Genomic DNA, 14,919 nt, shown 5'->3' with positions numbered 1-14,919 from the left:
TTTAGGAGAGGTTGTGAAAGCGCGGGTCCTTGGCCGCGGAGACCCAAGAGGCACCTCAAGGAGACCGCGGAGTGGAAGCCGGACGCTTGCGGGAGCTGATCGAAGGCCTGGCGGCGGCGTGACCAGGAGGTTCCAGTTTTCCTGACGGAGTTGGCGGCAGAGATTGAGGGGAGGGAAAGGGAGAGCCCTGCCGAGGCGTGGGAACTAGAAGCACCCGGGTTCTCACTGTCACCCCATCCCCACAGGTGCCTCCACGTGACCCGATTGTGTCCTATGGCGACCTGTCCACAGCCTGCTTTCCCCCGGTGAGACCTGAGGCCGAGAGGGCGCGGCGGGCGCGGTAACCGCCCGCGGGGAGCCGCCGGCTGGCGGGCCAAAGCGGCGCTGGTTCCCTGGAGGAAACGGGATCTTCTCATGGTTCCGCTTCTGTTGCCTCTTACCTCTTGGTTTCCTGGAAGAGGTGGTGAAAAAGCCAAGGTGCTGCTTGACTACCTACACCTGTCTCCTCTTGTTATCTATTTCATTTGAGGAGTTAACACTTACTTTACTTAAAAAAAAAAAAAAAACTTTTTTTGTGTTTCGGGAAAATTTGCTTTTTTTATATTTCACAAACTTATCAACCTTGATCTTCAAAGGGGTTTTCTAAAGAGATAGTAGGATTAATCAAGCAAAATAGGCTGCTTCATCCATGGGGAAAGTATGTGTTATGTCAACGCATTTAGGACAAATGTTTCCTATTCTTTTATATTTCTACATATACCTATATAGATATATCTATATCCACATATATATAGTCTTGTTGATTTCAAAGAGGAAGGGAGAGAGAGATAGAAACACCAGTGATGAGAGAGAATCATTGATGGGCTGCCTCCTGCATGCCCCCCACTGGGGATGGAGCCCACCACCCGAGCATGTGCCCTCATCCAGAATCCAACCATGACCTCCACTCATGGGTCAAGGCTCAACCACGAGCCAGGCAATGTTTCCTATTCTGGTGGAACAGCCCGTTAACGACTATACTAATGATGTCAATGAATATGAATGATTTCATTATTAATGCATTTCAAATTTTTTATATAGGGAAAAATCCCATATATAATTTGCACTATGCCAACAAGTCCTAACTCATTTCCTGAACAATTTAAATCATTTTACAAAAATGTCCAGTGTACTTAAGCATTGTACTTAATTCATACAATGGATGTCATGGTTAGGATTATAAACAAGGGTTTGAATTCAGGCCCTATCTATCCTTGGTATCCCTGGGCAAGCCACTCAAACTTTGCTGAGATTCTGTTTCCTCATTTCAAAATGAAATAAAACTTCCCAGAGCTGTTTGTGAGAATGAAATGAAATTATATACATTAAGAATATGACAAGTTATCTCAATATCACTTCTCCCTCTTCCCCAGCGGCATTTTAAATTATTTCACTTTTGGTGGCTTGTTGACTAACTTCATTCATGCTTTACACATTTGGAAGATTAAAAATAAATATATTTACTCAAAGAATGGAACATGAATGAATGGTGTTATAGATTATACAGAACTAGAAATCTGCTTCTCTGCCTCCCAACCCATTTAATAATTTTGTGTGAGATTCCACTATATTAGTATATTTAAATTAGCCCATTTCAGGTTTCCAATTGTAGTATTTATTTATTTCTAAAGTTCACTGAGCATCTCTTTGTATACTCTATAAATCAGACAGGAAATAAAAATCACCAGAATCCTTATTTCTCAGTACTGCAGAGTATCAGAAATTCTTAAGCTTCCTTGAAGATTCCACTAAACAACTACTAGAACTGATAAATGAATTCAGTGAAATATAAAATACAAAATAAATATCCAGAAATCATTTACATTTTTATACACCAATAGTGAACTATTACAAGGGGAAACTTAACACATTGTTTGCGGGTAGTTTTTATCACGCGCTAACAGGTGGCGCGGGCCATTTTTGCTAATTTTTTGCGCAAATGGCAACGTTCAGTAAAATTACGATAACTTTAGTTCACGTTATTTATGCTTTACCCGCATTCTACCGCTAGTCTAAAAAACGTATTAATACGTGTCCCGCGCTCTACTACACTGGTAGAACGTATAAATACGTAAAACGTATAAATGCGTTTCCCACATAAAATGTGTTAAGAAAACAATCCCATTTACAATTGCATTAAAAAAAATACCTAGGAATAAATTTAACCAAGGATGTAAAAGATATGCACTCAGAAAATTATAAAGCACTGAAGAAAGAGGTGGAAGAAGATACAATTAAGTGGAATCATCTTACCTAATAATAGACAAACATGGTAATTGACCATACCTTCCCTACGCCTCCCATTGGCTAATCAGCAAGATATGCAAATTAACTGCCAACAAAGATGGCGGCCGGCAGCCACGGAGCTGGAACGAGCAGAGGAGGCTTGCTTGCTCCAGTGATGGAGGAAACCAAGGTTCCCCGCCTGCCACCACCTGCTCTAAGCTCCGAAAGCAACAAAGTTTCAATTATAGAAGGTAAATAACCCCAGATACCTGCTTTCAGCCAGCCGTGGCCACTGAGATGGAGCCTTGGGTTGCCCCCTGGCGATGGAGGAAGCCAAGCCCTGGCTGGCTCTGAGCTCCACTCCAGGCTACAAAGTTTCAATTATAGAAGGTAAATAAATCCCAGGGGGGAAAAAAGAAAAAAAGGAGAGGCTAGGAGCTTTTGTCGCTGGGGAGGCTTGGCCAGCCTGAAAACGGCCCTCAGCCCTTCACCCAGACTGGCCAGGCACCCCAGTGGGGACCCCCCACCCAAAAGGTGGTGTGGCCAGCCTGAAAACAGCCATCAGCCCATCACCCAGGCTGGCCAGGCACCCCAGTGGGGACCCCCACCCTGAAGGGCAAACCTGCCGGCCCCCACCCATGCACCAGGACTCTATCCTATATAGTAAAAGGGTAATATGCAAACTGACCCTAACAGCAGAAAGACTGGGAATGACTGGTCACTATGACACACACTGACCACCAGGGGGCAGACACTCAATGCAGGAGCTGCCCCCTGGTGGTCAGTGCACTCTGGGGGAGCTCTGCTCAGCCACAAGCCAGGCTGATGGCTGCCAGTACAGCGGTGGTGGTGGGAGCATCTCCCGCCTCCTCAGCAGCGCTAAGGATGTCTGACTGCAGCTTAGGCCTGCTCTCCACTGGCAAATGGACATCCCCCGAGGGCTCCTGGGCTGCCAGAAGGATGTCTGATTGCCAGCTTAGGCCCAATCCCCTGGTAAGCAGGCCTAAGCCAGCAAGTGGCCATCACCCAAGGGGTCCCAGACTGCGAGAGGGCACAGGCTGGGCTGAGGGACACTCCCCACCCCCATGCACAAATTTTTGTGCACCGGGCCTCTAGTATACTATGTTCATGGATAGGAAAATGTCTGTACTACACAAAGCAATCTATAGATTCAATTCAATTTCTATCAAGATACCAATGGTGTATTTCACAGAACTAGAACAAATACTGACTCTGAATAACCATAACAATCTTGAGAAAGAACAACAAAGTTGGAAAAATCACACTACTTGATATCAAACTATACTACAAGCATAGTACTGGCAGAAAAACACATATACAGGATGCCCCCTCCCATAAATGTACACAAACTTTGAGTAATTATAAAATGTATTTTATTAAAATACATTTCATTTTTAAAATGTAATAGAATCTACAGATACAGTATGTAGGTTAATGAAGCAGAATAGAGAGCCTAGAAATAAACCTTTATGGTCAATTAATATTTGACAAAGGAGGCAAAAACTTAAAATGAAGAAAAGATAGTCTATTCAATAAATCGTGTTGGGAAAATTGGACTGGTACAAAAAGATGAAACTAGACCACCTTCTTACACCATATACAAGAATAAACTCAAAATGGATCAAAGACTTAAATGTTAGAGTCAAAATAAAAATTCTTTAAGAAAATGTAGGCTGTAAAACAGACATTTCTCAAAGCAATATTTTTTCTGATATATATCCTTTGGCAAGGGAAACAAAAAAATAAACGGGACTACATCAAACTAAAAAGTTTTCGCACAACAAAGGAAATCAACAAAACAAAAAGACAATCTACTGAGTGGGAGAACATATTCATTGATACATCTGATAAGGGGTTAATATCCAAAACTTATAAAGAACATCTAAAACTTAACACCAAAATATCAAACAGTCCAATTAAAAAATGGTAAAAGGGCCCGATTGGTGTGGCTCGGTGTTTGAATGTCAACCTATGAACCAGGAGGTGATGGTTTGATTCCTGGGCAGGGCACATGCCCAGAATGCATGCTTGATCCCCAGTAGGAGGTGTGCAGGAGGCAGCTGATCAATGATTCTCTTTCATTGATGTTTCTGTCTCCCCCTCTCCCTTCATCTCTAAAATTGATAAAAATAGCCAGCACTGGTTTGGCTCAGTGGATAGAGTGTCAGCCTGCGGACTGAAGGGTCCCAGGTTCGATTTCGGTCAAGGGCATGTACATTGGTTGCGGGCACATCCCCAGTGGGGAGTGTGCAGGAGGCAGCTGATCGATGTTTCTCTCTCATCGATGTTTCTAACTCTCTATTCCTCTCCCTTCCTCTCTGTAAAAAATCAATAAAATATATTTGAAAAAAAATAAAAATAAAAATAAAATTGATAAAAATACATTTTTTTAATGGACAAAGGCCCTGAATAGACATTTCTCCAAAGAGGACATACAGATGGCCGATAGACATATGAAAAGATGTTCAATGTCATTAATCATCAGGAAAAATGCAAATTAAAACTACAATGAGATATCACCTCACACCTATCAGGAAGGCTATCATCAACAAATCATCAAACAAGTGTTTGAGAGGATGTGAAGAAAAGCGAACCCTCGTGCACTATTATTGGGAATGAAGATTGTTGCAGCCACTGTGGAAAACATAGTTACCTCAATAAGTTAAAAATGGAACTGCCTTCTGACCCAGTGATTTCACTTCTGAGAATATATCTGAAGAAACCTGAAACACTAATTGGAAAGAATATATGCCCCTCTATGTTCATTGTAGTGTTATTTACAATAACCAAAACTTTGAGGCAGCCCCTGTGTCCATCAGTAGATGAGTGGATAAAAAAGCTGTGGTACATTTATACAATGGAATACTACTTGACTAACAAAAGAAGTCAATCTTACCATTTGTGACAGTATGGATGGACCAGGAGATCAATTATGCTAAAAGACATAAGCCATTCAGACAAAGACAAGTAATGTATGATTTCACTCATATGTGGAATCTAACGAACAAACAAAATAGAAACAGACTCATAGAGTACAGACTGACAGCTGAGAGCGGGGAGGTGGGTTGCGAGATTTAGCATACAAAATAAAGCCAACATTTCATTCCTGGCAGGGGAGTGGTTATAAAGCGAAATTATAAAGTAAGTGAGAGATTAGACTAGAACTCTATAGCCCCAAATATTTGGCTGTCCAGCTTTCAATCTTCTTTTTTGAATTGTCATTGTTTTGTTAATTAGCTAATTAATAGGTAAGGAATTTGAAAATACCAAAGATTATGTGGTAGGAGTTAATAAGTGAAATGTGATTTGGTTAGGATCAACTACAAATTCTAAGCATGCCTAAAGAAGTTAATGAAGCCTCTGTTGGTTTTGATAGTTACCTCAAGCAATGAAGAGATTATTGTAAAAATCAACATAGAGGCAGTAGCGGAGTCCATTATAGCCAAACTGGGAATAGATGCAAGGCTAGAGACCTCAACAGGAAAACTTTTGACTCTTCTTTCTAGTGCTCAGCTCTAAACACAAATTACCTATGTATCTCCTCAGTTACCTTCTCACAGCCAGTTAGTCATTCTGCCTATTCTTTATCTATTTTTCTATCTTTGTTTACAAATAATTGTAGCTTTCTGATAACATGGGCTTACCCATGGCTATGCTACTACTTCATGATTTTCCCTTCCTCCCTTCCTCCCTTCCTCCCTCCCATTCTTATTCATTCTCTCTCTCTCTCTCTCTCTCTCTCTCTCTCTCTCTCTCTCTCTCTCTCTCATTTTGCTTCAATATCTATTAATGACACACTTTAATCTTGAGTTCTCTCAATTCTGATTCCTGCCAGGCCATTTTATTTGTCTATGTCCAGCCAGGATTTGGTCTTAGTATTGATTCAATCAGAAATGGTAAAGACAGTTATAATTCAAAGCATGGCTCCTTTGCTATAGTATAGTGGGGAAGTTTACCTTAGGACAATAGAAAAGCAGATCTTGATTGATCTGTGCTGGGTTTGCTTAATTAAAAATTTCTTCTGAATTAAAATATCAAGTGTTTAATGTATCCACAGAAGTTAAGAATTCTGGCCTCCCAGTCTGCATACCAGTTACTGTATTGTAATTATAGACTATTATCACTAATTCTTTTCTAATAAGGAAATTACTATAGATGTATCTGAGTCTTCTCTAAAAATATATTTATACTTTATAGAAAATATTATATGTATTTTATCTTAATTTTTGACCAAGAGAAAATGAATTATTTAAAATGTGTCCTGCTTACAACTCTATTATAATTTACCACTTTACTTAATTGTATAGGATGTATGTTCATTCCATTATAATTATTAGCCCTATTTATTAGTAATATATCTAGAGTTACTTAACTTCTAGGCATCTCAGTTCGCCCAGCTGTAAAAATGCAGATAGTAATAGTACCTGCCTCGATTCAATTTTTGATAGAATCAAGGAAGTTAATCCATTTAGAAGAGTGCTTGCCACAGAATAACACTATTCTAATGCTTAAGTACCTCTTCAGTTCCTCAGGCCTGGGATTTAAGTTTTTTTTTTAATGATTATGTATTTGTTTTTTACTACCTCTTCACTTGCGAACAGATTTTGAAGCTCCAGCAAAAGATAAAAATATTGTTCACTCTAATTTTTTTAGAACAGTTTAATCTTATTATGACTATATGCTAACAAATGAAATTATTTGATAGTTTATCTAGCAGTAAATAAGCATGATTATTCAACAGGACTATTGATCTATATATAGTTAATGTAGTAATCCATTGGAAGTGTTGAAATTAACTTATATAAAAAAGCCACACCTTTATTTAGATGACAATTATGTAATTTTAGATGGGTAAAATGAAATTGAACTTCTAAAGATAATTTGTTTTATAGATGAGAAAACAAGCAATTTCAGTTATATGCATACTGAAAGCTGAATTCACAGAATAGAAATGAAACATCTTTACAGCCTGTTAGGTATGTTAATTCAAAACTTTTATTTGTCAAAAAGATTAAATATTTATTTGGTCCGATTTGTTTAAACTTTGTTCTCCTTGGCAATGTTTTATGTAAATCATAAGGTTTATGTTTTTCACAAAAATCTTTAGTATTACAAATGATTTTTGGAAATATTAGATGTATAAAAGTAAAATGGCATCTATTTGGTTATTTTTTATGGTTTCAAATCTATTGCATATTATTTTGATAATATTATATTTTATAATTTTCATTTTTAAATAGTCTTAAAATTTAATATGACTTTACAATCATAGTTTGGTACATATGAATATATTTACATATAAATAGACATTGTTTAATTTATTCATTGTACTTTAATTGAAAGCAATCTGGAAATATACAAGAATAGGGATATTGAACTTGCACTCAGCTATTACAAAGCTTAATGTCTAATAATTTAAATTTAGTAATTTGTTTTAGAAATATAAAGACATTAGAAATTCAGCATATTATATGGAAAACTAGAGGCCGGTGCAAATAATTTGTGCACTCGTGGGTAAGGGGTCCCGGCCTGTGCCCTCTCACAGTCTGGGACCCCTAGGGGTGACCACTTGATGGCTTAGGCCTGCTCCCCGGGGGATTGGGCCTAAGCTGGCAATCAGACATCCCTCTGGCAGCCCAGCAGCCCTCGGGGGATTCCCACTTGCCAGCAGGGAGCAGACCTAAGCTGCAGTCGGACATCCTTAGTGCTGCTGAGGAGGCAGGAAAGGCTCCCACCACCGCTGTACTGGCAGCCATCAGCCTGGCTTGTGGCTGAGCAGAGCTCCCCATGTGAGAGCGCCCTGACCACCAGAGGGCAGCTCCTGCATTGAGTGTCTGCCCCCTGGTGGTCAGTGTGTGTTATAGTGACCAGTCATTCCCAGTCTTTCTGCTGTTAGGGTCAGTTTGCATATTACCCTTTTACTATATAGCAGGGGTCCTCAAACTATGGCCCGCGGGCCACATGCAAATACAAATATTTGCATTTTGTTTTTTTACTTCAAAATAAGATATGTGCAGTGTGCATAGGAATTTGCTCATAGTTTTTTTTTAAAACTATAGTCCGGCCCTCCAACGGTCTGAGGGACAGTGAACTGGACCCCTGTTTAAAAAGTTTGAGGACCCCTGCTATATTTGATAGAGGCCTGGTGCACGGGTGGGGGCTGGCTGGTTTGCCCTGAAGGGTGATCCGGATCAGGGTGGGGGTCCCGCTTGGGGGCCTGGCCAGCCTGGATGATGGGCTGATGGCTGTTTGCAGCTGGTCACACCCCCTTCAGGGTGGGGGTCCCCACTGGGGTGCCTGGCCAGTCTGGGTGAGGGGCTGAGGGCCGTTTTCAGGCTGGCGGGCGACTGAAGCTCCCAGCCTCTTTTTCTTTTTCTTTTTTTTTATTCTGGGATTTATTACCTTATATAGCTGTCACTGGAGCTGAGAGCCAGTTTGAGGCTGTGGCTGGCTAAAAGCAGGTATCTGGGTTTGTTTAGCTTCTATAATCGAAACTCCGTTGCCATCACTGGCGCTCTAAGCTCTGAGCCCATTGGCGGCTAAAAGCAGGTTTCTGGGTTTGTTTAGCTTCTATAATTGCAACATTGTTGCATCCAGAGCTCAGAGCTGGGCCGCAGCAGGCGGGGAACCTTTGCTTCTCCATCACTGAAGCAAGTAAGCCTCATGTTCGCTTCAGCTGCATGGCTGCCGGCCACCATCTTTGTTGGCAGTTAATTTGCATATCCTGCTGATTAGCCAATGGGAAGCATAGCGGAGGTATGGTTAATTACCATGTTTGTGTATTATTAGATAGGATGGTTAGTCTTACTCTGCCATAATAATTGTGTAAATAGGAAATGGAATATTCTCATAACAGATGACTGAATCATCATGTATTTCTATTTAGAGGAGAAAAATGTGCAGGAATGCAGGATTCATGTTAAGTCCAGAGTTCAAGGATGCAGACTTTTAATCTAAGTATTTATAGGAACTAATACACTAGTAAGTGCAACACAGGATTCTCAATTGCCTTGAGAAAAAGAACAGAGACTTCTGTACATTTAGAAAGGTTCTTTGCACAAACTTTCTCTTTTAACCTGGTTGGTGTGGCTTAGTGGTTAAGCTTTGATCCACGCACCAACAAGTGGCTGATTTGATTCCATCAGGACACACACTAGGGTTGGGAGCTTGATCCCCAGTAGGGGGCATGCAAGAGGCAGCTGATTGATGATGTTTCTCTCTCATCGATGTTTCTATCTCTCTCTCCCTTTCCCTTCCACTCTCTCTAAAAATCAATAAAAACATATTTTAAAAGACAAGTTTTTAAAAATATTTCTCCCTTAGAAAGAAAAACTACTTGAGAAAACAATGTCTTTACATAATTAAAATGCAGATAAAGAAAAAGAAAAATCTACCCATGAAAAGAAAACTAGCCAAGAAACAAAGTATAGATGTCCATAATGGAGGAATTTTAATAACTGGAACTTTAAAATTATAATTACAATTATTATTGTAAATAACAATTTACAATAATAATTGTAAATGACAATGGATAGAATCAGGTTCACCAGCAAGTTTTTCCTGTTATAAAATACCAGAAATAACCACATTAAAAATTTAGTTGGAAAGTAATAGGTAGGTATAATTTAAAATATTACTAAATTATCTTATTATATTTTTTTAGTATTTTAATCCTTCAAATATATAATTTTTCCCTCTGGAAGTTTGAGTTTAATTCATAAGCCTCAGATTACATGAGTACTATATGGAGTCAGGGAGCAGGAAAATTATTTCCAGCAGTTTGATGAACCTAAACAAGAGAATGAATTGCAAGATTTAAATTTAGATTTATTGAAAAAACAAGTATAGAGGAAACTGCTTCTCAATGACTAGGCTTTAAAAAATCTCTTCTAAGTAAACATTTCCATTTCAAATTATACATATATAAAACTAGCATTTATTTGTAAGCATATCTACACTAATAAAAGACAAACATGCAAATTGACCATACCTTCGCTATGCCTTAACCCATGCCCACCAGCCAATCAGAGCAACTATATGCAAAATAACCCAACCAATATGGCGGCTGACAGTCACAGAGCTGGAGCAAGCAGGAGGCTTGGTTGCCCCAATGATGGAGGATGCCAAGCTTCCTGCCTGCCGCGGCTGGCTCTGAGCTCCACTCAAAGCAACAAAGTTTCAGTTATAGAAGGTAAATAAACTCCAGATACCTGCTTTCAGCCGGCCTGGCCGTGGCCACAGAGCTAATCTCCTCTCAAGGCTACAAAGTTTCAATTATAGCCCTTCACCCAGACTGGCCAGGAACCCCAGTGAGGACCCCCCACCCTGAAGGGGGTGTGACCAGCTGCAAACACCCATCAGCCCCTCACCCAGGCTTGCCAGGCACCCCAGTGGGGACCCCCACCCTGAAGGGGGTGTGACCAGCCTGCAAACACCTATCAGCCCCTCACCCAGCCTGGCCAGGTACGCTAGCGGGACCCCCACCCTGATCCGGGACACCCTTCAGGGCAAACCAGATGGCCCCCACCTGTGCACCAGGCCTCTATCCTATATAATAAAAGGGTAATATGCAAATTGACAGGCTGGGAATGACTGGTCACTGTGACACACACTCACCACCAGGGGCCAGACGCTCAATGCAGGAGCTGACCCCTGGTAGTCACTGCACTCCCACAGGGGGAGCTCTGCTCAGCCACAAGCCAGGCTGATGGCTGCCAGTACAGTGGTGGTGGTGGGAGCCTCTCCCACCTCCTCAGCAGTACTAAGGATGTCCCCGCTGGCAAGTGGACATCCCCCAAGGGCTCCCGGGCTGCCAGAGGGATGTCTGACTGCCAGATTAGGCCCGATCTCCTGGGGAGCGGGCCTAAGCCAGCAGGTGCTCATCCCCCGAGGGGTCCCAGATTGCGAGAGGGCAAAGCCCAGGCTAAGGGACCCCCCCGAGTGCACAAATTTTTGTGCACCAGCCCTCTAGTATGTTAATATTAGGGGGGAAATTTTATCATAAAATTCTGAAAGCAAGTGTTCTTAATTATAGTATTAAAACATCTTATAGAGGAATATTTAATACTAGAGGCCCGGTGCATGAAATTCATGCATGGAGGGGGGTCCTCTCAGCCCAGCCTGCACCCTCTTTAATCCGGGACCACTGGCTCCTAACTGCCCCCCACTGCCTGCCTGGTCACCCCCAACTGCCCCCCCCCCACCAGCCTGGTCACCCCTCACTGCCCCCCACTGCTGGCCTGGTTGCCCCACACAGCCTGCTGCTCAGTCGTTTGGTCAGCCCTCACTAGCCTCCTGCCACCCTGGTCGCTCCACACAGCCTGCTGCTCAGTTGTTTGGTCGTCCCTCACTAACCCTCCTGCTGGCCTGGTCGCCCCATGCAGCCTGTTTGGTTGTCCGTTCGGTAGTTTCGGTTGCAATGGTCGCTTTTATATATATAGATAGTAAGTACACTTGTTTCTTCCCTTTATGTTTCTGGACACTGAAGTTATTTATATCTATACCTATCTGCATATCTATCTATCTTTCTATCTATCTATCTATCTATCTATCTATCTATCTATCTATCTATCTATACTTCCACATACAAAAAAAGCATTACTTTATTCTTTATCTGTTTTTTATTATACTAATAAGTAACATATACAGCCATATAACAAAAATGTATAAATTTTTCATCTCTTCAAGAGACTAGATCTGTTTGTACAGATCTTTTTCAAAATCTTAGTAGTTTGACAAAAGATGTTCATACTTTGGTTTTAAGGCTTCCCACATTTCTTCAGTTTGCTGTTTGGCTACAGCATCTCCAGAGTAGTCAAGACAGTTTGCATTCCACATGCCAATACCCCGTAAGCCCCAGGTTTGTACATATGCGCTCTTTAAAGAAATGCTCTTCGGGTTATCATACCACACTTGATGAAAATGGCCAGCAGAATCCTATACAAATAAGTGAAAGTAGAAATTTTAAGTATTCAGTGCAATAAGAGGAAAAACATTTCTTAATTTCAAGGATTCTAAAAGGATACAGTGAAATAATAAAAATGTAAGGGCACAGCACCTTCCAGCTCTATGATTGCATGGTCTATATGTGATACTTGGTAGATATCATTGCTTGTGGCATTTTTACAACAGCAGAGATTACACAAATAAGCCTCCCAATAGCTTCCATTTAAGGTTTTCTCATGCCCTAAGATTCCTTCTTTGCCCTGATCTGATTATCATCAACCAAGATGTATATCTGAGTAACTTGTGGAGTTTTTACGTAAAAGTACAGATTCCAGTTAATTCATTTGACTTAATTAAAACCTTCCAGGGCTAGTGCTCTGATATGTATTTGTTTGTTTTGTGTTCTGTGTTCCGTTAGGTAATTGTGATATTCAGCTAAGGCTAAGGAGGATCGCTGCTATGGTTCTCTGATACCAGCTTACATACTTTTTTTATATTCCCTACAGTTTCTAGAAATGTGCTTAGTTAGGAGCTCAACAGATTCTTTTGTTTATGATGGATTAGTCAAATCAAGAGGTAATGGCAATAGACAAGGAAAATAACTTCTTTTCTAAGTCTTATGGAATTGACCTAAGAGCCTGTCAGGTCCGACTCCATGGGCGCCTTATGCACACAGCTGACGAAAACCATAAACTAGAAAGTGGTCTTTTGCTCACCTTCTACCCTGTAAAGTCCTTCTCCCCATAACATCTTCTCTATCTAGCACTGACAGTCTCTCTCTTAGAAGGTAAATCACCCTATATAATAAAGAGGTGATATGCAAATTGACCGTCACTCCAACATACAAGATGGCCACCCCCATGTGGCCACAAGATGGCCAACAGGGGAGGGCAGTTGGGGGGAACCAGGCCTGCAGGGGAGGGCAGTTGTGGGCGATCAGGCCGGCAGGGGAGGGCAGTTGGGGGCAACCAGGCCTGTGGGGGAGAGCAGTTAGGGGCGACCAGGCCGGCAGGGGAGGGAAGTTAGGGGGAACCAGGCCTGCAGGGGAGGGCAGTTGTGGGCGATCAGGCCGGCAGGGGAGGGCAGTTGGGGGCAACCAGGCCTGTGGGGGAGAGCAGTTAGGGGCGACCAGGCCGGCAGGGGAGGGAAGTTAGGGATGACCAGGCTATCAGAGGAGGACAGTTGGGGGCAGTCAGGTCGGCAGGGGAGCAGTTAGGCGTCAATCAGGCTGGCAGGGGAGTGGTTTGGGGGTGGTCAGGCTGGCAGGCAGAAGCAGTTAGGGGTAATCAGGCAGGCAGGCAGGCGAGTGGTTGGGAGCCAGCAGTCCTAGATTGTGAGATGGGTTCATGATTGGAGAGGGTGCAGGCTGGGCTGAGGGACACACACTCCCCCATGCACGAATTTCATGCACTGGGCCTCTAGTTTATTGGATAAAGGAAAGAGAAAAGGAGTGGATCTAGGCAAAAGGGTAGAGGAATGGGGTGGGGGGATAGGAGATAAAAATAGAATGACCTGTGGTCAAAAATAATTTACTGATTTTATATACATTTTGGGAAAATTTTAAAGGCAGTTCTCAACTAATGCTGGTAGCGTTTTTTTCTAAATGATAGCACCACTGGAATTAGAATAGTCTCCTAAAATAACTTCTTTGAAGAACAACAGTCACTAGTAAATAAATAAGCTATGGAATATTGAAGTTATAATAGACTCATTACATACAAGCGTATCTTATACTATATCTTATATTCTGTACTTTCAGATATTTAGATCTAGTAACAATTGTAATTCACCATTAAAAGACAACTTGAAGAACTTGTACCTAAATATAGAAATATTAATTTTTGAAGATTAGGAGCAAATCCTAATAGCTTTGAATTTGCCATCATTCGAGCTAGTACTCTGAGACTTTTTGACACTGTTAAGAAATTTCAAATGCCTCAAAATAGTGAAGGGTCAAAGGATGAAAAACTGAGTACATGTAGGAGTGATATATATGCATGGATAGGCATAAATGCCTTCAAGAATACTGAGTACCAAGATGAAGCTGTATTGCTGAGATAGCATAAGAAGGCAGAATAATTCTCTTCAATCACATCAGAAACTTGATTTTGGTTGCTGCTAATTTTACAAGCAACAAAAAGAGGAACAAAAGTGGTATGATTAGATTGTTTTCTGAAGTGCCATGGAATGAATGGCCTTCAAGGCTCATCAAAATGTATTCTGAATTTTAAGACCTTAAAGAATGTGTCTTCTTATTCATTATAGAAAAAATAAGACAGGTATTCAAAAACACTACATCACAGCAACAACTATTATTCTGTATTACATATTTCTAAATTATGTATAACTAGGGGCCCGGTGCACGAAATTCGTGCACTGGGTGTGTGTGGGGAGGGGAGTGTCCCTCAGCCCAGCCTGCCCCTCTCACATACTGGGAGCCCTCATGCATTGACCCCCATCACCCTCCAATCGCAGGATCGGCCCCTTGCCCAGGCCTGACGCCTCCGCCAGAGGCATAGACCCCCATCACCCTCCGATCGCCTGATCGGCCCCTTGCCCAGGCCTGACGCCTCCGCCCGAGGTGTTAGGCTTGGACAGGGGACCCCCATCTTCCCCTGATCACTGGCTCTGGCCCCCGCCCAGGCCTGAGGCCTCTGGCCCAGGAATCATGCCTGGGCAGGGGACCCC

At 41.9% G+C, this 14,919-nt stretch overlaps 1 protein-coding gene across 1 annotated transcript in view; it reads right to left on the bottom strand.

The window, feature by feature from the left end:
* Window positions 1-11,887: 11,887 nt before the first annotated feature.
* The window catches only part of CTBS (chitobiase), a 29,104-nt gene continuing 26,072 nt past the window's right edge, over window positions 11,888-14,919 (bottom strand). The window contains exon 7 of the mRNA XM_059689038.1: window positions 11,888-12,222. Coding sequence (XP_059545021.1) covers window positions 12,010-12,222 — 213 coding nt within the window. The 3' untranslated portion in view covers window positions 11,888-12,009. The remainder of the gene's footprint in view (window positions 12,223-14,919) is intronic.

The sequence above is a fragment of the Myotis daubentonii genome, chromosome 3, assembly GCF_963259705.1.
Source record: "Myotis daubentonii chromosome 3, mMyoDau2.1, whole genome shotgun sequence".
NCBI lineage: Eukaryota > Metazoa > Chordata > Mammalia > Chiroptera > Vespertilionidae > Myotis > Myotis daubentonii.
Note: the sequence above shows the minus strand (reverse complement) of the source record. Positions and strands in the feature narration are given on the sequence as shown.